This window comes from Typopeltis vanoorti, chromosome 9 (assembly GCF_054136105.1).
Source record: "Typopeltis vanoorti isolate ZY-2024b chromosome 9, IOZ_Tvanoo_1.0, whole genome shotgun sequence".
NCBI classification, from domain to species: domain Eukaryota; kingdom Metazoa; phylum Arthropoda; class Arachnida; order Uropygi; family Thelyphonidae; genus Typopeltis; species Typopeltis vanoorti.
In genome coordinates, this window is record NC_143557.1 from 61,274,164 (window position 1) to 61,298,079 (window position 23,916).

Sequence of the window (23,916 nt, forward strand, 5' to 3'; positions counted from 1 at the left end):
TACTTTCTCCTCACTTGTTTAATATATATGCAGAGGACATCATGCGTGAAGCATTGGATAAGCTCAAGACAGGAATTAGGATAGGAGGTAGATCGATCAGTAATGTGAGGTATGCTGATGATACAGTACTCCTTTGTAATGACATGGAAGAACTTGGACTAATTCTTGACAAAGTTAACAAGATCATTAATAACAGAGGACTTCAACTGAATCCTATCAAGACAAAGATTATGTTTCTCAAAGGAAATACAAACAGGGAAGCTCTTGAGAAACAAGTGTTCCTTAATGGAGAAAGAATCGAGGAAGTCAGCAAGTTTGAGCACCTGGGATCCATTATTAATGTGAAGAATTGCTGTTCAGAAGATGTCAGAAGAAGGTTAGGAATGGCTAAAACAACAGTCAGTGACTTGTCTAAAATCTGGAAGGATGGATCTATCTCCATGGGAACAAAGTTGAGGATTTTGGATGCAGCTGTTTTTCCAACAACAACTTATGGATATGAGACTTGGAACCTAAAGAAGTCAGATAAAAAATGGATATCTGCTTTTGAGATGTGGTATTACAGATGGTTGTTGAAGATATCATATAGTGAAAGACATACAAATGAATGGGTGTAAGAAAAGATCAGTAGAACTTTAAGGTTCCTTAAAGATATTGACAGAAGAAACTTAAAATATTTTGGGCACATTGAAAGGATGGAAGGGGGACATCTCAGAACAGTAATAGCAGGTAAAGTTCCTGGAGAAAGAGGAAGGGGTAGACCATCAATGAGATGGATGGTGTGCGTGCGTGGCAACTGATCTTCAAAGAGATGAGGTCTCCAGAAAAGCAAACAACAGGACTACATGGCGCGAGGTCTGGTGTTGCACGTCACCGAGCATCGGAGTGACTATACCCCATCTGCAGATGCCCAGTGAACATATAGATAGGGTTGTTTAAGGTGTTCCACTGAAAAGTGTTGGAGACAAAGGGAATCCCTATCTTACTCCTTCGGTTATAGATTGTTTTTCAGACATTTTTTCATTTATTTTTATTTTTATTTCACTATCTTTGTATATATTCAATATTGCATGTGGTAAAATATTAGGTACATTTATTCTTTGTAATATATCAAACAATATATATCTTTTCACTTTGTCAAATGCTTTTTCATGATCTGTAAACAAAATATGAGTTTCTAAATTAATTCTCTTCTTTTTTTCTATAAGTAGCTTGAAACAAAAAGTTGCATCCATTGTAGAGTGTCCTCTTCTAAATCCATTTTGACATTCTAATAATATTTTTTCACTGTATATTTTCAATTTTCGTTAAATATTCTACTATATATTTTGTAGCATATATTCAATAAGCTAATACCTCTGTAATTAACAGGCTTTGTTTTATCCCCCTTTTTAAATATAGGTATTACTATACTGTATTTCATTTGTCGATATTTATCCATTTGTATATATTTTATTTAAAAATTTTAATAATCTCTGATGAAATTTTTTTCCAACAAATTTATACAGTTCGGAGTTTATCCCATCTTCTCCTGCTGATTTACCATTTTTTGTTTTACTTAGGTTGTCCTTATTGCATGCCCATTTAGGTTGGGTGTGCTGTTGTGTAGCTTATGGAACCTGTGTGCTACAAAATTCATGTCAATTTGACCATATGATTGCATTTTTGTTGATGTATGAATTATTAATTTATGGTGCATAGCACATCAGCACTCATCTTAATTAGTCCAATGCAATTAATTGTAGGAAAACTTTAAATACTTAAATTTATCAATTAATATAATTTTAAATATGGAAAGCATAAAGGTCAAATGAGCAATAGCTATGCTTGATGTACGCCATTTATGTGATAAGTACAAAAGGTTTACACTTTGTGGTGAGATTAGATTATCATTGCCAAATACTTTAGTGAGACATGGATAATTTGAAATTTGATATGATTTTTAAATACAGCCATATAATACGCAGAAATCTGATAAAGTAAAGCAACCTGGGAAATTATTATTTTTCGGGACTGAACCAAAGAAATGCTGAAATAGTTTATTTTACTTTACTTATTATTCACAAGTCCAGCCTCATTTGACTATAAACATAGAATCCTCGAAAGCTCTGGCAGAAAATGGGACATTCAGTACATTGTTAATACTGTTTCCCATTGTAAATATGGGCAAAAAGAAAAAGGGTTATAAATTATTTAAAGGAATTATAAATATATATTAAAAACTTGTCTTTATCAATGTCATAAAACATCAGTTCACACTTCACTCATGTAAAACAGATGAAACTCAGAAAACAGAAACAGTACACAATAACCAGTCACAGCCACTAACGACTTCTGGGTGCTATTGTCTCAGTGCACACTCTGCCTCACCTTCTGGGCCATTGAAAATTTGACACGCTATGCCATCTTCCTGTCTGTTTAAAGGGCTCAAAGGTGTTAGTATTTGTGACCGCACACCAGGCTATTAACGTGAATGTGATGCAGTTTTTATGCATCGAAAAGTGTCCTCTTCATGAAGCATTAATATATTGTGGATGAAATAGTGAAACCAAATTGCACTTATCCATGTTATTCAACAGGTGTTACAGAATCATATCTAGATTTAGCTTGACGTCTATAGACATGACTGTTTGGGGGGTTAATTTTAGGAATCATGCAAAGCCAGGAAACAAATAATGGAGTCTTTAACAAGATTAAATGCAAAATATAACATTGATGATTTCCCTAGGTGTGCAGTGCACACCCAGGGAAATCACCCTAGCACACCTGGAATATTCGCCTGATATGTATGTGTGCATATATCTTTAAGCTAAGTAAGAATGACTGAACCATTACTAATATCCTTTATCCTCACACCTACTAAACAACATAAAATAATAATAAAATATAATATAATGAAAATATCTTTAATGAAAGGTGATTCACTATTCCCAACTGCTCTAATGCTGTGCAATAATTTCTTATTCCATTAATCACCCAAAGCCATATGGATGAAATATATCAATTAAAGTATCCAACTGCTTCATGCTCATTGAGCAAGAATTGTGATTATAGTAATTTTTATCATTAAATTTGGGTAATTTTTTGTTTCATGTAAACTGAAAATTGTTTACTTTTGAAGCGATTATCAATATTTAATGTCATTTGTAAATTGGACAAAGTGTGGTTCAATATCAGCAGAAGACAAAAGTCTTCTGAAGATGTGTCAGTCCGGTCTGATCTCTCTCAAGAAAGAGCTCGCATGCCTTCCCCTTACCTTCAGTAATACTGAGATATCTAAGCACAATCAGATTTCCCTTCTTGTACTGACCTGCACCTCAGATCTTTCATGGCATAACCCACATTTCAACTATAGCTTCTGCAGCTGCCAAAAAAATTGGTGTACTTTTTCACACAAGACACTACTTCACAGCTTTGTACTCTAGCTTTTAATTTTTCAGGAAATGACAACGTAAACTAGAATATTAATTAAAAACTTTAATCAAAACTTTAATAATTAATATTCTAGTATACGTTGTCATTTCCTGACAAATTAAAAGCTATGTATAACCAATGTATAAGTTTATCTACAAGCTTCTTACTCTATACAAAGCCCAAATCCACCCAGCCATGGAATATTGCTCCCATATTTGGGTGGCACACCAAAATCTTCTCTAAGATTGCTCAATTCTGTCCCGATTAGGGCAGTCTGGCTAATTAATGATCCACATACCCACTTCAATCCCTCTCTCACAGATGTTCAGTTTCTGCCTTGTGCCTCTTCTACAGATACTTTCATGGACAGCGCTCTGCTGAATTAACTGGTAATTAATTTACGGAATTAACAACGCATATAAAGTAAATTAATTAAAGATAACTTTAATGAATCACTTCTATATTTCGACAATGTCACATTGTCATCTTCAGGAACATAAAGATATGGTATGTGCACTACAGGAACTAACAAAGCAAATGAGGCAGAAATTAAGACACTAATTTTGTTCCTAAAGTCCTAATGGTGCCCTCTTGCGGGCTAATTTGGTAGTCTTGGCCGTTGGGCTGAAGTTCTCATAATGAAAGTCTCCCAAATTTGGGGCAGTTTCATGCACCCAAATTTGTTGAGGTTAGGAACGTTTTTTAGAGCTGCTGAAGATTCTTTGAATAATCTTTCGTATTTAAACTTGCTGCGATGGATTATTTTTGTCTTCTTCCAACGAATTTTATGGTGGGTATCTAAGGCATGGTCTGCCAGCCCAGAGCGGCTGTACTGGTGAAACCGGACGTAGTCTTGGTGTTCTGAAATCCTGATATTTGTTCTGCCTGTTTGGCCAAAGTAGGACAATTTGCAGCTGCAAGGGACCTGGTATACACCAGGTAGGTCTAGGGGAAGTGGTTGGTCTTTGGTAGAGCGGATAAGGGATGCCAACTTTTTATATGGTCTGTAACAGGAAGTAAGGTCATATTTCTTGAGGATATTAGTTATTTTTTCAGAGGTGCCCTGGATGTAGGGGATAAGAGCGGATAAGGGATGCCAACTTTTTATATGGTCTGTAACAGGAAGTAAGGTCATATTTCTTGACCATATTTCTTGATCTCTCTTCACCTCTGAAAAAATAACTAATATCCTCAAGAAATATGACCTTACTTCCTGTTACAGACCATATAAAAAGTTGGCATCCCTTATCCGCTCTACCAAAGACCAACCACTTCCCCTAGACCTACCTGGTGTATACCAGGTCCCTTGCAGCTGCAAATTGTCCTACTTTGGCCAAACAGGCAGAACAAATATCAGGATTTCAGAACACCAAGACTACGTCCGGTTTCACCAGTACAGCCGCTCTGGGCTGGCAGACCATGCCTTAGATACCCACCATAAAATTCGTTGGAAGAAGACAAAAATAATCCATCGCAGCAAGTTTAAATACGAAAGATTATTCAAAGAATCTTCAGCAGCTCTAAAAAACGTTCCTAACCTCAACAAATTTGGGTGCATGAAACTGCCCCAAATTTGGGAGACTTTCATTATGAGAACTTCAGCCCAACGGCCAAGACTACCAAATTAGCCCGCAAGAGGGCACCATTAGGACTTTAGGAACAAAATTAGTGTCTTAATTTCTGCCTCATTTGCTTTGTTAGTTCCTGTAGTGCACATACCATATCTTTATGTTCCTGAAGATGACAATGTGACATTGTCGAAATATAGAAGTGATTCATTAAAGTTATCTTTAATTAATTTACTTTATATGCGTTGTTAATTCCGTAAATTAATTACCAGTTATGTCTAACCAACGTATAAGCTCTGCTGAATTGGCCACTATTATTCCCCCACTCTCCTCCAAAAATCATTAAAAAGAGCCGCTGCTAACCAACACCCTTTTAAAGTCCATCTTGAAAGTCACTGAACCAACTTCATTGCCTCCTCTTTCATTCCATCTACTTCTGTCCTTTGAAACAGTCTCCCCCACTCAGCTTTCCCCAAAGATTATAACCCTCAGCTGTTCAAGCAAAATTAGTGTATAAACAGTGTCTCTGAGAAAGTGATGAAGTGAGTCTGTGTGTGTGTGTGTGTGTGTGTGTGTGTGTGTGTGTGTGTGTGTGTGTGTGTGTGTGTGTGTGTGTGTGTGTGCGAGAGAGAGAGAGAGAGAAGGAGAGAGAGATCAGGCAACTTTATGGAGGATTTTTGATGCACATACTCAAATATTAAAACATTATTCTAAAGGATTACTTACTATATTGAATAGATGGGAGAGGAGGGAATGTGCTGCTAATGATATCAGATAATTTGAATCCAGTTAGTGTTGAGACCTATGATTATAGTATTACTAACAGTATTTCATGTGGCAGTAAATTTGAAGCCATCTGGTGTGATGTGAAATCTAACAAGATCAATTACATAGTGGGATGTTTTTATAGACCTGGCAGATCAGTTGTTAGTGATGAAGAAATGCATTACCAAATAGAGATGATGGGTGCAAAAAGAGTAATCATAATGGGGGACTTTAATTATCTAAATATTGGTTGGGTAGCAGTAAAATCTCACAAGAAGAATAAAACTGAATTTGTTGAGCTGGTGCAAGACAATTTCCTTAAGCAGCATGTGACAGAAGGAACTCGAGGTCAAAGAGTGTTAGATTTGATTATAGTGTAATAGGGCATTTCAGTTAAAGATGTGACTATGCTGCTTCCGGTTGGTGACAGTGATCATGTGGTACTCACTTGGGAAGTGACTAAGTTTATGAATGTTCCATTCAGAAAAGGTTACATGCTGAACTACAAAATAGGAAACTATGACCAACTGAAGAGTATACTGAGTTCAGCAGAATGGTATCGGTTGCTGGATGGGAAGAATATTGACAGTGCATGGGAAGCATTTAAAAAATACTTATATAATGCAATATCAGAATGTGTCCCAAAAGTTTGAAGAATAAATAGGGTAGGAGTCAAATGGAGGTGTAATCTTATTAAGCAAGAAATTCGTAAGTAAAGGATGCTGTGGAAGGAACACCATATGCATAAGGATGATGTCAGTTATACAGCATGGAAGACTGTTGCATAAAAATAAGAAATTATAAGCAGTAGGCTAGAATAGTCACAAATGTTTTATTGAAAGCTAAGTCTGAGTATGAAAGGAAACTTGTTCTGCAAGCTAATGACCACCCACGAGAATTGTACTGATATGATGCAAGTAAAAGAAAGAATGAATATGAAAGAATAACTTCTGGATGCAGATAGTGTGAGGTTAACAGATGCAGAAGAAATTGTTCAACTAATGAGTGACCATTTTGCTAAAAGATATCAACCTGGTGTATGCAACTTGGAGTTCACTGTACCTCTTCACTGAATGAAGAAACTTAGGTATATGACGAGGAGGTATTAGAGCTGTTGCACAAACTGAATAACAATTCAGTAATTAAGGACTGATGTGATATCAGCACAGGTGCTAAAAGGGTGTTCAACTGAACTGGATATTCCTTTGACCAGGCTGTATAATTTCAGGAATGGAAAGAATGAATGGTAATCCCATGTATGGATACCATTCCAATGTGTCCAACTATCGACCAATCAGTATCTCAGGAGGGGTGGTGAAGATTTGGGAAAAATTGGTTAGGGCTAACATTCAGAAATGAGTTGGCAGTGAATCTCTACTTTGAAATGAACAAGCATGAAAAATATTATCGTGGCTAAGAGGATGGCTGACTGATAGATAACAGAAAGTGGTATACCGGTGATGTGAGTCTGCAAGATTTAAGGTAATTAGTGGTGTACCACAAAGTCAGTACTTAGTCCACTGTTATTCAATCTGTACATTAATGATATTCAGAAGGACTTGACAGACACCATACAGCTATTTGCTGATGATGCAAACAGGGCCGTTTCTACATTTTGCGGGACCTTGTGTGAAATGGAAAAGCAGGGACCCTGAAAGTTGATAACATTTATGGAAATTTTAAATGGAAGAATATCTTGTTAATTAATTAATTAAATCAAATATGAAAAATATTTATGTACATAAATAAGTATGCTCTTTAGCATCAATTTAAGTAAAGGAAAAAAATTAGTTAAAAAATAAATGTGTTTGTATGTACATGATATATTATTTTATTATGTAAGTACACATTATCATATAAATACGACAGAACAATGATTTATTTAATAACATAAATAATAATATAAAACTATTTAAAAAATATAAATTTTTACTATAGAGAATTAAATATATGAATAACAACTTATAAGATTTAAAAGAAATCTTAATATATTAATTTTATTTAACCTAATGCGCTTATCAATAAAATCCTTTATAACGCTATCAAAATTCAAATTTTTGCAATTTCATGCTCTATGGATATTATTTCCAGGGACGACAAACGTTCTTGAGACATCTCTTCTTCTTTGGTGCATCAATCCAAAAATTGGTAAATATAGCAGCACATCACAACATCCTGTCTTGTGACTTCCTTTTTATCTCTTCATAACTCTTAGTGCCAGTTAGCATCATTATCTTATTTATATACGAAATTCTTGGTCTGCCTCGTGGCCTCTTTCCTTCTACAGTCCCCTCCATTATTTCTGTAATCAGTCCCCCATGCCTCAAATGGTGTCCAATTATGCTTTTTCTTCTCTTATTGATGTTTCATTAATGACTGCTCTTCATGAACTATATTCAGAACTTCTTCATTACTTTTCTTTTCTGTCCAACTAATTTTCATTATCTTTCTCCAGCACCAAATTTCAAATGCCTCCAACTTTTTCATGTCTTGTTTTGTTAGAGTCCAGGCCTCACAACCATATAATGCAATGCTCCATATGTATGTTTTCACTAGCCTTTTTTTGAGCTGGATGCTAAGTCCTTTACTGGTAAAAATGTTTCTTCTGTTATAGAATGCTTTTTTGGCTATGATTATTTGTGCTTTAATATCTGATTGGTTTTTTCCCATCTTCTGTGATAAGACTTCCAAGATATTTAAAAGAGGATACCTGTTGTAGTAGGTTATTATTTATTTCCAGGTTTATTTTCATTGGATTTGTAATTAATATTTGTAATTACAAATAATTCTTTATTTGTAATTAATAATTTTGTTTTCGTATAATTAATTTTTAGGCTGTACTGTGTGATGATTTCTTCCATCTTTGTTAGGGTGGCTTTCAGTTTGTTTTTGTTATCAGCTAAAACTGCTCTGTCATCTGCAAACCGTAGCCAGTTAATATCAATTCCATTTATCTTAGTTCCAGTTTCTATTAGTTCTTTCAGTTTATTTATTGCATCTTCAATGTACAGATTAAACAATATGGGTGAAAGAGAGCACCCCTGTCTTACACCTCTACGTATTTTTGCTATTGCGGTTTTTGTTGTATTGCTGGCTGCTTCTATTAGGGCTTCTTGATGCTTGTAAAGATTAAATATGAGCCTACTATCTCTCAAATCTACCTTTATTGTTTTTAGGAGGTGAAACATTTGATTCCAGTCAATACTATCGAAGGCTTTTTCTCCAAGTCAAGAAAGACTATCAGAGTATTTTGATTCTTCTCCAATCTTCTTTCAATAACTGTTCTTAGAGCTAGGATTGCTTCCCTTGTCCCCTGCTGAATCCAAACTGGTCATTGCCAACATATTTTTCAACCTTCTTTGTTAGTCTTTTTTGTATAATTTTGAGTAGTATTTTTGAAGCATGTGATATTAAGCTTATTGTTCGATGATTTTCACACTTGTTTGCATTATTTACTTTAGGAATGGGTATGATAGACCATTGTGCAAAATCTTTGGAGATGATCCCTGTTTCTTAAATATCCTTTATGATCTTGAAAAGGTATGACTTAGTTATGTTTCCTGAGTATTTTATTAATTCTGAGGGGATGTTATCAGTGCCTGGTGCCTTGTTGGCTGACAATTCATTCAGTGCCCATTGAAATTCATCTTTTAGTATAGTTGGACCAATTTCTTCCACATCAAGTCTTGTTTCATCTTCTATAGCCTTGGCATCTAGATCTTTTTCACTATATAGATCTTTTAAGTACTCCTACCATCTTTCTGAAATTTCTTCCTTATCTATAAGTATGTTCCCCTGTTTATTTTTGATAATTGTACTTCTTGTCTTGTTTTGCTGGCTTATTCCTTTTATAATGTTATAAGCTTTATCGATTCTTCCAGTCTTTGTTAGATCTTCTATTTCTTTACATTTCTCTGTATACCATTGTTCTTTTGCTTCTTTACGCTTTCTATTTATCATATTTTTTATATGTTTATATTTGTCTTTGCTTTCTTCCTTTAGGGAGGTTTTGTATTTTCTTCTTTCATCTATTAGATCTAGAATGTCCTGGGTGATCCATGGTTTTTTTATTTGCCTCTTCCTTAATCCTATGCAGTCATTGGCAGCCCTTATGATCGTATCCTTCAAATGAGTCCATTTTTTCTCTATGTTTTTCTTTTCCCTCTCTCCAGTTTTAATGCTTTTATCAGTTTGCTGTTTAAAGTTTCTATGGTTTTCCTCTGTTTTCAAGTTACTTATATTCTATTTGGGCCTTTTCCTTGGTTGTGACAACTTTTTAAATTTCAGATTACATTTCAATAAAACCAAATTGTGGTCACTATCAACATCAGCTCCCGGGTAACTTTTGCATGATTTTTACTTGATTTTTAAATCTATTTCTTGTCATAATATAATCTATTTGGTACCTTCCTATATCCCTTGGCATTTTCCAAGTATACTTTCTTCTTTTTGGTATCTCATACCAGGTATTAGTAATGTTCAGATTGAATTGGTGGCAGAACTCCAGAAGTCTATCTCCTCTTTCATTTCGGCATCCAAGTCCATACTTTCCCATCTCTCTACCATCTTTGCCTTCACCAATTACATAGTATAAAATACATATACTCTCTCAATTTCATCATCACTGTGGTTGCTAGTAGGCATGTAAGCTTGTATTATTGTAATATTTGTTGGATTTGCTTCTAGTTTTACCATTATCAATCTGCTACTACATTTTACTGAGTTGATTATTCTTCTTCCCCATTCCTTATTGAGAACCACCACGACTCCATTTTTTGCTATCTCATCACCTGAATAAATGATTCTGCAATCACCACTCCAAAAGTCTCCAGTTCCAGTCCATCTCATTTCACTAATTCCCAATATGGCTATTTTTAATCTATCCATTTCTCTCTTCAAATTTTCCAATTTGTAGGAGGGTTCTCACATTCCAAGTCCCAATGAATGTACAAGGATTTTGCTGGTTTATGACCTGGGAAGCCTTGCTTCTTCCCCTGCTGTGCACAAGTATTGAACCATTGTGTGCTTTACTATCTTTTAGAATGTCCATCCATACTGCTATCTTACTAGGGAAAAATAGAACAAGGTGGTATCCTCTTGCCTTCTTTGTCCAGCAATAGCCTTCTAGAGAGGCTCAGTATGCTAGCCGTTTCTCATTCCTCATGATTATCTGCCTACCACAGTATCTTGAGACATAGAAGATCACAAATAGGTTTTTATTAATTTTAATTTGGAAAATGACCTTTCTGCTGATGCGACCGTAACTGGACTGGTCAATAATATTTTAAATGTCGTATTAATATTTGGATAAATATCCGACAAATTATTTGCAATTATGAATTTTAAAATATTAATTGGTGCATCTTCTGGAACAATATTTCTAAAATAATTAATTCATAGTAAAATTCAGATTCATCAATATCTCTATTTAATTTTTGATACAGTTGTTTGCAGCAAAATTTGAATTCATTTTCTGTCATTTTTCTTATTAATTTCATACAATTCAAATCTTTTTTTGACAGATTATAGAGCAGTATCTAAAATTACAAAAAAGAAATTTATTCTAAAATTATCTTTGTTATCACCTCTGTGTGATTCATCAGGCATTTCATAATCAAAAAATACTTTTCTTCGACGTACTCGACTTTCTTTAAATTTAATTTCTATTTCTAATAGATTTGACAGTTCTTTAGCAATCTCAAAACAGCTATCAAATCCTGATATTCTCTGCTCTTCAAAGTACTGCACTAACTCTTTAATATGCTTAGTTGCTACGTCTATAGGAATTTTTGCATTTTGTAATACTTTACTTACTAAATTAGCTTTTGACAAAAGCTCATACCAAATTACAAGGCTTAGTATAAACTCAAATGAATCTATTTGTTCATATATTGAAACCACTTCTACTTTGATAGTATTATCTGATGCAGTTTTAAATAATTCTTTTAGTGCATTTAAAAATTCTGGAATATGAAAAGTACAGCTCTAATTGATTCTATTCTACATTCCCATCTTGTATCACATAATGGTTTTGGAGTTAATTGTTTAACAAATTTCTTTAATATGTTCCAAAGTTGAGGCAGCAAATAATGTATATATTTTTTGTATAGCATTAAAAACTTTTATTGCTATAATTGATGATTTTGCGACATCCCCTAAAATCAAATTTAAATTATGACAGGCACAAAGAGTATAAAATGCCTTTTCGTTTTCATTTAAAATGTAAGCATGGACTCCCTTATATACTCCTTTTATATTTGCTCCGTTATCATACCCTTGCCCTCTACAATCTGACAATTTAAGATTTAATTTATTCAAAAGTGATTTTATATTTTCATATATACCTTTACCAGTAGTGTCATTAGTTGTTAAAAACATCAAAAATGTTCATGAATTTCAATATCTGCTTCAAATATATGTAAAAATCTAAAAATTACTGAAATTTGCTCCTGATGACTAACATCAGCAGTACAATCAAGAATTATTGAATAGTACTTTTGCCTGTCGTATTGTATTTACAATATTTTGTTGAATTTTGGTTCCCATATCAACAATTAATTCCTTTTACACAATGGGTGATAGATACGAATTTTGTTTCTTACCTATAATTTTTTTTCTCGAACATCGCATTAAATGATCTTTTAAAAGTGGATCAAATTCTGCAATCAATTCTATGATTCCAAAAAAATTACCATTATGGGCTGTGTACAAAGTATCAAAATTACCTCTAAATGCTAAATTATGTTCGGATAAATAAAGAATTGCTGCTACTATTCTTTTTATGACATTTTGATTTGCCTGATCAATTGTATTGTGATTTTTTAAATTACATTCCATTTGTGTCCATGAATACATGCATTTCATGTGCACTGGATTTCATTCGTGTGACTTTAATTTTTCACTTACATGTCGCCAGTCAGAAAAACCATTATTAGATAAAAAAAATTATCATCAGAAGAAAATAATTTGCAACAAAATCAAAAAATAGAGTTGGAAGAGTTTGAATATACAAGCCATCTTCTGTTTTGCTTCTCTCCGTTTGCAATTGTCCTAACATAGTGAGCTGTGGAAAAACACTTCTTGTTGTCATCTTTCGGAAAGTCGTTTTCAGTCGGAGGAGACATTGGACCATGTTGTACAATTTGTGTTAGTGTTGCATTGTTCAAAATTTTGGGCCATGTTGCTTGATCATCAATAGTAAATATTTCACCTTCCTCTGGTGTCTCAGTTTTAGGATCTTCAATACTCATTGTTCGACCAAACGTTTAATGTTCTCCGCTTCTTTTGAGTTTTCAGAACTTTCATTATTAATTAATGTTGAAGCCGAAGAACTATTTGTAGTTATTTCAGAACTCCCGTTATCAACTGATATATCTGAACAAATATACGAGTTCAACTTCATAAATTTAAACAGTGAATTTCTTTGACATTCCTCATTTTTCTTGTTTTCGCTTTCATTTTTCATGCCCACTTGGGTATTTTCTTCCATAATAATCTCTCTCATGATTAGTCATACTCTAGAATTAAATACAATAGATTTAATTATAAAATAAGTTAATAAATTAAAACAAAATTATTTTAATTTTATAATAAAATATAGATAATATTAGAAAATTAATAAACCTAATATAGATTGAAAACTGCTATTGAAGAAAAATTCTGATGTTGGATAACCTAAAACCAGTTTACAAAATATATTTTTTGAGATGTTTTGCAAGTAATGTCACATAAAAAAATTGCCATGACAGTACGTGTATGTACTTACTTGTTCATAAAATCATAAACTAAAATAAAAAAAAACCTCCTTAAAATTATTAAAAACACCTGTTTTAAAATGCACTTTACCCTATTTAACACTATGTTGTACGATATTGTTATATATCTAAGAGTAGTTTCAAATACTACCGCTCTAGCACTATGATCTTATTTCACTTACTATAACAACAATAGTTGGTTGTAAAATTATATACATATATTTTTCTATATAATAATTACAATATTAATTTATATAATAATTTAAAAAAAATGAATTGATTTTCTTTTTAAAATTTTTTGCACTTTGCGGGTCCCTGTGCCACCGCACAGTTCGCACACCCATGAATACGGCCTTGGATGCAAAGTTAGGTAAAGTAATCCGGAATGCTGCTGATATGCAGTACTTGCAGCATTCTGGATAAATTTGAATAAGCTGTAATTGTGGGCATGGGAAAAAATGGATGTCAATTCAAATGCAAAATCATGTAGTTTGGCATGATTGGATATCCAATGTTGTATTATATTGGTGGGATTATGCTAGAAGAAACTGATCAGGCTAGGGATCTTGGAGCGTTAGTAGATAGCAAGTTGAAGTTTAGTGAGCCATGTAACAAAGATTGCAAATACAACTCAAAAGATAATTGCAGTGCTGAAACGAACTTTCACATGTAAAGATAAGGATGTCATTTTGCTTCTTTACAAGGCCTTGATAAAACCTTGCTGTGCACAGATGTGGTCTCCTGGGTTTCTGTTGTGATTCTGATACAGTGAGAGAGAGAGAGAGTACAAAGGAGACTGTTAAAAATGATATCAGGATTGTGGAATACTGATTATAAAGACAGATTGAAAATTTGTAGATTGCAAACAGGAGAAAGAGGGATGACATGATCGAGACTTACAAAGGTTTGAAAGGTTCCTACAGGATTTCAGTTGATGGAATTTTTCATTTTATGGAGGGTGGGGAAAGGACAAGAAGCTATCCTTGGAAACTGAGAATGAATGCTGCTAAGAAGGGAATGAGGGCTAAATGCTGTATTAGATTTTTCTCTCATAGGGTGGTGTATGATTGGAACGGATTACCATTGGATGTTGTGAATGCAAGCAGTGTGAATGAATTCCAGAATAAGTATGATAGCTGGTGCGTTTAGTAAGTGGCCTTCCTCAATGTGTCCCTGGTTCCCTGGAGGTCGCTCTTAATAACAATATTATTATTTATATAATATTTACTCTTGTAAATATTATATGGTGAGAACTAAGCAGAAAGGACACTAAGCTTTTTTGAATGGATGTGATTGTACCTGGAAAGGCTATAGGTGTAAGTTACCTACAAAAAGAGGAAATGTGATTGTCTCATTTCCTTTTCCAGACAAACCCATATATTTCTTCCTTTTTAACCAATATTTTCTCTACCTGACAATGTCCTTGTAATAAGAAAGAAATGTATCACTTTGTGTCTCATGGCACATAAGACTGAGATACCTCTTCTCTGGTTAACTCTTCAGTAGGTAATGAAGCACATAGTCAAAGAAATGCGAATGGTAATATTGGTGATTCACTGGTAGCATTTTACAAAATGAATAACCTTATGATGGGAGGAAGCCTATTTAACACATTCATGTCGGGGCAATCGTAGTTCTCGTCGTGAACTTTGCCATCTGGCAAAGCGAGTGGAATTACTGGCAATTTTGTTTCTGCATGCACCTCTTTTCATGATAGTTTCTTCAATTGTAACTAATCCCGCATAGTGGAATTAGTAGGTAGGTGAAAAGGAATGTTCTTTTCAGAATATATTAAAAAACAATAATTAAAGAAAATGATATATTTGATTATTAGTTACTATACTTGATTTACTAAAAGATATAAAGAATAGCAAATATAAGGAAGAGAAAGAATAGGCATGAATAAAAATCCTTTCTGTACTGTAAAATGGATTATGAATAATTTACATTTGTGTCATTATATGTGATATGTGTGTGCTTGTGTTATAAGTATCTGGGGGTGAAGTAATAATGCTGATCAGGTGATTAGTGTGGGTGTGGCAGGAATACATGTCGGGTGATTATTATTATTATTGTTACACCCTCCATGGAGTCGGCAGACTCATTATGGGAGGTTCATTCAACTGACAACATATTTATCATATAGAATCTTAAAATCCTTGACACTACTTGAATTAACAACACATTCTGGTAATGTGTTCCATTCACTGACAATTCTCCACATAAAAAATCTGCTCCTACACCCCTCCTCACCTTTGATGGAGAAGCAAATCATCTTGTACAATTTATTGTGCTTGTTATGTATATTTCTTTCTTTTTTTATATATTTCACTTTATTTTCTGATAATTCTTTTATTTATTAATGATAATAATAACAATAATAATAATTATTATTATTTTTACTTAGTAGTATAGTCTATGCATAAATACTTTTGTTCTTAATAAGTTTGTCTTGGAATTCACTTGTCTACCTGAAGTTTCACAATCCTGAGTTGTAGACAAGCACTGATCTGAATATCTGTTAGTTTCTCTTACCATAAATTCCATTAGGTCATCAGTTAGAAATACAGAGTACACTGCAGATGGATTTTCTGCATCAAGTGGTAATAGTAGCTCGTCTTCTCTACTGTACTACTAATCGGATTCCATTCATTTGAAACTGAAAATTCAGGAACCTTACTCTGTGAAGTATCTTCCTTGTCAGATGAGGAACTGCTCTCTAAATACAATACCTGATTGAAATCATCTGAATTATTCACTGAATCTTGAAAAATTCAAACTTCATCAGATGCAATGTTTTTCTTTTTTTGACAGGGGGGGGGGTCAGGAAACTCATCAGTAGAGCATGTAGATTTCCCACACGTTTCTAGTTTGATGTCTTTCATCAGATGCATTCTTTTTATAGAATATAGAAGGATTAATTTTCAGTTAGGAATAGATAAATTTTTACTTTCTATGTGCATACTGTCCAAAGAATGGAAACAGCTGTCCCTATATAGTGAACAACACACACACTCTCCAACAACCGCTATACTGCAGATGTAAGAAAAACAAGTAGTTTTAATAAGGTACAGAGACATTTGCAGTCTGTGTAATATATATGTCTCTAATTGCAACAAATAGTGCAATTGGAGACAACTGGGATAAAAATAGCACCACCTAATGAAACACGTGTCCTCTCCCACAGAAACTCTGCTACATAGACTCAAGCAAAACCATTTGTTGTACCACCAAACAGAATATCTAACTAAAAATGATTATCCTAACATTTGTCTAAATTTTCAATTACACGAAATAAGTTATTGTTCAATTGCATTTGAAATCTTCGATGTCATTAACTACAAATCACAAATGCTAACTTCAAATAAAATTCTATCGACAGAGTTGCCACTGACACGATGATTAAACTTGGTCAATGAGCCCACCCTATGTGAAAGCAGCATACAAAGGATAAGAAGTCCCATGGGTACGATAAACATGCGAAACACTTCCCAACCTAAATGTGTTAAACATAAAGAAATATATAAAATAACTGAAGATCACCAGATAGTAACATTGATTACAATGTTACTATCATATCGATCAAATTAAATTGATTACATTGCAGTCAAGGGTAGTTTTAAAAGTTTGCTCACTCTTGGATTAAAGCAAGGTGAGGAATGGATGTAGGACTGATCATTACTTAGTGGCAGCTATATTTAAATTGATGCTGTGTAGGAATAAAAAGATTAAAAATTAAAATGGAAGGATAAGATATATATATTTGCAGTCTGTTTAATATATTTGTCAACAAATAGTGCAATTAGAGACAACTGGGATAAAAATGAAAACACATGTCCCCTCCCACAGAAACTTTCGAATATATATATAAGTTAAAAATGAATGAATGAAATAAAATAAAAGTTTTCTGTTGGGATTGATTTTGAATTTTGGAGAATGAGAAACTAGAGCATGGGAAAGAAGAAATCTGCAAGACATCAATAATAAAGTAGATGGAAAATTTTAGGATAGTATATAATAAGATAGCAAGATATTGTTTGAGTCCTAAGAAAAATAACAAAAATTGTTATCAAACAAGATAACCACTTATAGAAGAAAGGAATAAAATTAATGCTATTTGAAAATGCAAAGTCTCAGAGAATTAAAGAAGTTGTCTGAGAAATTATGTTAAAATATAAAATAAAATAAAATAGATAAAAAATCTGCAGGCAAGAATGGGAGAAATTACATGGAGAGTGTGTGTGTGGCAGGAGGATTACAGTATTAGGTGACACTGTAAAATTGTATGAAGTGTTGAGGAAAATATGCTGTAAAGGTAAGAAGCAAGAAAATGCAATGAGAATTAAAAATGTAGTGCTGCTAACTAAATAGGATAAGGTTGTTAACCACCTAAATGGCCACACAGATACAATATATCAAAAATATAGTCCCCGTATCCAACTTATTTCAGTAGTGTCCAAATGTTATTTTAACTGCATTGAACATTTCACATCCATGTAATTATTGATTTGTAAATATGCCAAGGCCAGTTTAGTGGTTAAAAGTGGAGAGAGCACTTTGAGTTCTTTAATGTAGAAAACAGTATATCTGACAAAAGTACTGTAATGAACGAATCTCCTGTAAGAGTGGAATTCCATATTGCACTACTAATATCTACAACCTAAATTAATGCAGTAGAGAAGATGAAGAGTTGAAAGCTTGTGACATGGATAATATAGGAATGGAAATACTTAACAATAACTGAAGAAATAGCTGCTGACAAATTGGAAGTCTTCTTTAATAATGCACTACAGATCAAAAAGATAACCAACAAAACGAAGCATGATATCTATTGCCTTCTAAAGGAAGGAAATCTCAGTAATTGTAAAAATTGGAGGGGATTTTTATCTGCAAAAGTGTTTGTAAAGTTTTGATAATTAAGATTATAAATGAAATTAAAAATATATAGCAGTTGGTTTTAGAAGAGGTGATAGTACATCATGTTTTTAATTTAAGGAATATATTTAACAATTATAAAATTTATAACCCCCCCTTATAACTAAATGTTATAGATTTTGCCTAAGCTTTTGATAGTATTGCTAGAGAAACGTTATGGATAATTAATAGCATGTTATGGAATTCCTGACATATATGAGAATAATAATGTGTAAAGAAAGTAAGCCTTATTATAATAGTAATCGGAATGGTTTGAGATAAGGAGTGGTGAAAGAGAGGGTTGCATAGTATCTGGACTGTTTTTTTGACATTGTTATTGAGTGATATGAAGAGAGGAATAAAATAGAAACTTACATGTGATAGCTAGAATATCTAGATTATGCATGTCATAATTTTAATATCATCAAAATACCTCGATATTCAAGCAAAATCAGATGTAATCAAAGAAATATGAATAAACCAAAAGTCTTCAGTTAAACCACATATGCCAAAAAGAAAATTGATCATCACACAGTAGAAGAAGTTAAGGGTTTTATTGGGAACTAATGCTGATATAGAAGGTGAACTGATTTATTTATTTATTCATATGGAGTTTCCTCCCTTTTTTCCCCCGTCCCTATTGGGGCGAGTTTCTATGGCTGTAGATCCGTGTGTTCACAGGGCCGATTTGCCTGCTTGCGGGATGAAAAACCCCAGATAAACTGGGGGGAATAACCCTGCTGTCCATGCCCAAGACCAGCTAACTTGGCTATGGAGGAGGAAGATCCTTAAGCACCTGACGTCGGTGATGGGAATCGAACCTAGGACACTCCTTCCCCAGGCACATGGTTGCGAAGCACACAGCCACTAGGCTAACTGTGCGGACTGGTGAACAGATGAGAATATAACACAAAAATTAAAATAAATAAATTTAAAAAAAACTGCTTTCAGAACATTGAGTAATCTGTGGAAATCAATCAAATAACTTAATAAAATAAAGCTTTTCATTAGCAATATTGAAGGCCTTGTTGTTGTATAGCTCAGAGACCTGGAAATTGACAAAGAAACAGGAAGCCAAATTAGTTTTCAACAGAGTGTTTGCATAAAACGTCAAAAATATTTTTGCTATAAAATATGACAAATGAGTTACTGGGACAAAGTAATGGAGTATTGTCCATAAAATCAAAAGATCAAGATGAAAGTAGAATGGCCATTTATTGAGAATAGACAGGGGTAGAAATTCCTAGGGTAACCCTGACAAGGATCACAGATAGAAAAAGGAGATAGATAAGGCTTAAACTAACTTGGAAAAGAAGAAAAGTAAAAGAAAGAAAGAAAAATGGCTCACTGGGAGAGAGAGAGAGAGAGAGAGAAGCAGAATTAGTTGCAAAAGACAGAAATAATTGGAGAACATGAATCTCGACTTTAGGTGCTATGGCACAAAGAGGATAAGTAAGTTACCTTATCTCCGAACACCAACTGACTATAAATTACAAATCCATCTGACTATTGATTACTATTCTTATATTGCAGCAGTGCCTTTGTGAGCTTGATAGATCAATTGATTAATCTTCACTCTCTTTTTACTAAGATATTCATTTTCTGCAGATGTTTCCAGGGTCACTGTTCATTAGGATTGGCATTAATAATACATGTAACTCTTCCTTAAATCTGTTAAGTCATCCAATTCATCCTGTGAGTTTATAGTTGAATTTCATAGATCACAATATATGACATATCACAAAACACATTTTCGTTCATTCAACAAAATGAATGAGCACATTTTGTTCATTCATTTATTCATTCAGATGTTAGGAAATGGTTTCTTTTTCTTCAGTATTCCACCTGTCCATTAGAGGCTAAATCAAGAAAATTTTAAACAATGGGATATGTCCATGCTTTAAACTCTCAGTATGATGCATTGTTTCCAATTTTAAAATAACTTTACTCTGGCAATTGCATTTAGCTTCATTGTGTATTTTTATATGTATTTTTGGAAATTGACAAAAGTTAGTTGTTTTGCAGATTTGAGAATTTTTTGCTGATTGCAGAATTATTTAAACTTCAGTTACGTTAGTTGATGAGTGATATATTATATAATGTGTATTTAGTGAAGTAATTTTCTAACATGAATCTACCTCTCATTCTCTCTCTATTCCTTCCCTGCTTTCATGCATATGTGCTCCAGGAAGGATCTACCTAAATTCAAGGATTGGCTCAGAGTGAGTGACTTCAAGCAAAAAAAAAAAAAAAGTTTATACTAATATTAATTCAGTTTTGGATTGGAGTTAAGATATGGATTTGACGAATATAATAATTTAAAGTAATAATGACTTTTTTTGAATGAAATCACTCAATCAGTCCTTCAAAGTCTAGCATATTACATTACTCCTGAAGCATTCATTATACACTGCTCAAAACAATTAGCAGATATTTTAATTTCTGTCGGATAATTATAAATTATTATTATCCGACAGAATAATAATATGGATATGGATACTTACTTATGGATAGGATGTAAATGATGAGATATTGTTTAAATAATCGATATTTATTACAAATTGTGTTTACATTTGTAAATTATTTTTATAATTTTATAATTTACAAGAAAACCAAAATATCCTCTGTTTTGAGCAGTATATCTGAAGCTTTGTAAGTTTGTATACTTAAATTTGATATAAAGAATCATGAAACAAAGTACTCATTTGAGATTCTGATGATTTGAAAGAATGTCATTATTTCAGGCTGCTGCTGATTTTTTAGCTGAACAAGATGAACAGTCATGTGATTTCTTTGCTTTCATAATGGATAAAAGAAAAAATATGGGTTTGCAGGAAACTTTAGATTCAGCAACTGAAGGTATTTAATTGATTCTAAGTATAATTTCTCTACAATAAGTAACTACAGTTCCAAAACATTATATCAAGAAATCTGACTTAATTATTTTTATTTAATTTGGTTTTCTTGCAGGATATCCATGAAATTTAAATTCTTTCCATTTGTAACTTTCTAATGGAATTCATGAAAAAGCAAAATTTTTTTCAAAAAAAAAAAAGTTTTATTATCATATTACTTCAGTAGTGCTCTCTTTGCATTCTCTTCTGAAGTTCTTTGTTCTAAAAATAGCTTTGAAAAGAGCATAAAAAAAAGTTTAATTGATTTCATTATTACTAAGTAGATATGTTATCTGAGACCATTCCAGTTATATTTCAGAGTGGGGACTTGCCTGTCTTTTAGTCATTACTTATCCAAGAAACACTGTTTTAATCTTCTAAAATATTTAGGTACAGTAGAGTGAGGATACTTGCCTTAAGTATTCTTTCTTTTAAGGTTACTTTAAGGTTACGTGGTGGTCAGCATTCATAGTGAAGAATTTATGGAGACACAAAACACGTCTTAGAATAATTACTTTACTTAACATTATTATTATTACGAGCAGCTCCCAAAACTAGGTAAGGATCCAAACAAAGGCCAATAATTATTGCCCAATCGCTCTGACTAGCTGTATTTTAAGGTCTTGAAAAAAATAGTAAACATAAGGCCCCTCTGCTACCTAGAAAGCAACAAACTTCTTTCCAATGCAATGTGGCTTTCATAAACACCAATCAACCTTGGACCATATGATCTGCTTTCTTGTTGTTATGTTCCATCGTTTTCGACTCCTGGTGATTCTATGAACATACATTTTCCATTCAGATCTGGCCATATCTTTCAGAATTTCCAAACGCATTCCAGTTGCTTCTTTAACTCTATCCACCCATCTAATTCTTAGTTTTCCTCTTCTCCAGCTTCTATCAACTTTAGCAAGCATCATCTTCTCCAGACTGTCATTTGATTGCATAATATGTCCAGAGTATGACAATTTTTGCTTGATGATCATAGTTTTAAGGGAGCAATCTGGCTTTATTCTGTCTATCACTGATTTATTGGTTTGCTTTGCAGTCCATGGTATTCTTAGTATACGTCTCCAAATCCATAATTCAAATGCCGCTATCTTCCTTCTTTCACTCTTAGGGTCCAACTTTCACATCATTACAGTACCACAGGGAATACCATTGCCTCAATGATTCTGATTTTTGTTGCGAGAGTAATATCTTTAAAGATCTTGCTTAAATTTGTCATTGCTTTTTTTCCGAGTAATAATCTTCTTCTAACTTCTTCAGTACAATAACCATCATCATCATCAAATTCCTCTCAAGAGGTGTACAGGATATGATAGTACTTGCTACATGAAAAAATTACATCATTACAAACTTCCTATCTACAAATTTCCTCCAAATCAGTCTGTTACTTGTCAAGACTCCAACATTACCAGATCTTATATTTCTATCGTCCAAGGTACTTTGTAGCGTATCAATCCACCTATATCTTGGTCTTCCTCTGGGTCGTTTTCCTGCCAACTTGGCAGAGAACACTTGTTTTGCTAATCTTTCCTCACCCATTCTGTTTAAGTGACTATACCACCTGAGATTAGCTCTGCTAACGCATTCCTGGATGCTGACAATGTCAAGTTCTTTCCTAATATTCTCGTTTTTAATATGATATTGCCATTGATGCCATCTGTTCACGCCTCTAATCTTTCTCAGGACTCTCATATCTGCGGTCTCTAGTCTTTGGTCAACTGTTTTACTTCTGACCCAGTTCTCAAATCCATAAGTTAAAACTGGTTTGAACACTGTCTTGTATACAGCTAATTTAGTGTTGTTCCGATTAATTTCTCTCTTATTCTATATGAATTTATTCAATTGACTTCCTACCATACCAGCTTTGTTGATTCTATTGTCTATTTCCATATTTAATTTACCATCTTCACTAAAAATCGTGCCTAAGTAGCTGAAATGTTTTACTTGTTACACAGGTTCTCCATTCACAACGCAGTTGACATTTTCAACAATTCTGCCTATTTTCATTGCCTTTATATTTTTATTGCTGAACTTCATACCATATCTATTACAACAGTTATTCAATTTAGTCAGGGAATCTTGCAGACTTGTAGTGGATTTATTTAGAAGTATAACATTGTCCGCATAAAGCAAAGACCTGACATTAACATCTCCAATTTTGATATCAGGTTTAATACCACTTTCCTTCATAATGTGATCCATATAGATAATGAATAACAGAGGGATAATGTACATCCTTGTCTCTCACCAGATTTAACATTAAACCATCTTCCTGTACTTCCTTCAATTCTAACTGCTGACTTACAACTCAAATAAAGACTGAGTATTGCTTGATATAATGCCCCAGTAACTGTAGCGTATTGAATAGCTTCTCTCTTGGCACCTTGTCATATGCCTTTTCCAAGTCGACGAAACTTAAATACAGATCTTTGTTATATTCCCATGATGTCTGCACTATTTGTCGTAAAATGAAGATCTGATCTTGACAGCCTCTATTTGACCTGAATCCAGCTTGTTCTTCACCAAGCTTTTCTTCCACAATTTTTCTCAAGTGTTTCTCAAGTATACTTGCATATATCTTACCAGGAATACTCAATA

General features: G+C 33.4%; 1 protein-coding gene across 4 annotated transcripts in view; it reads left to right on the forward strand.

The window, feature by feature from the left end:
- Prp4k (Pre-mRNA processing factor 4 kinase) overlaps positions 1-23,916 on the forward strand; it is a 526,475-nt gene that overhangs the window by 116,033 nt on the left and 386,526 nt on the right. For all 4 annotated transcript variants that reach the window (XR_016548872.1, XR_016548870.1, XR_016548871.1 and 1 more), the window contains exon 7: positions 21,160-21,274. Coding sequence is in view for 1 of the 4 variants with exons in the window: in XM_090398529.1 (XP_090254655.1) it covers positions 21,160-21,274 (115 nt within the window). In the remaining 3 variants the exon portion in view is untranslated. The remainder of the gene's footprint in view (positions 1-21,159; positions 21,275-23,916) is intronic.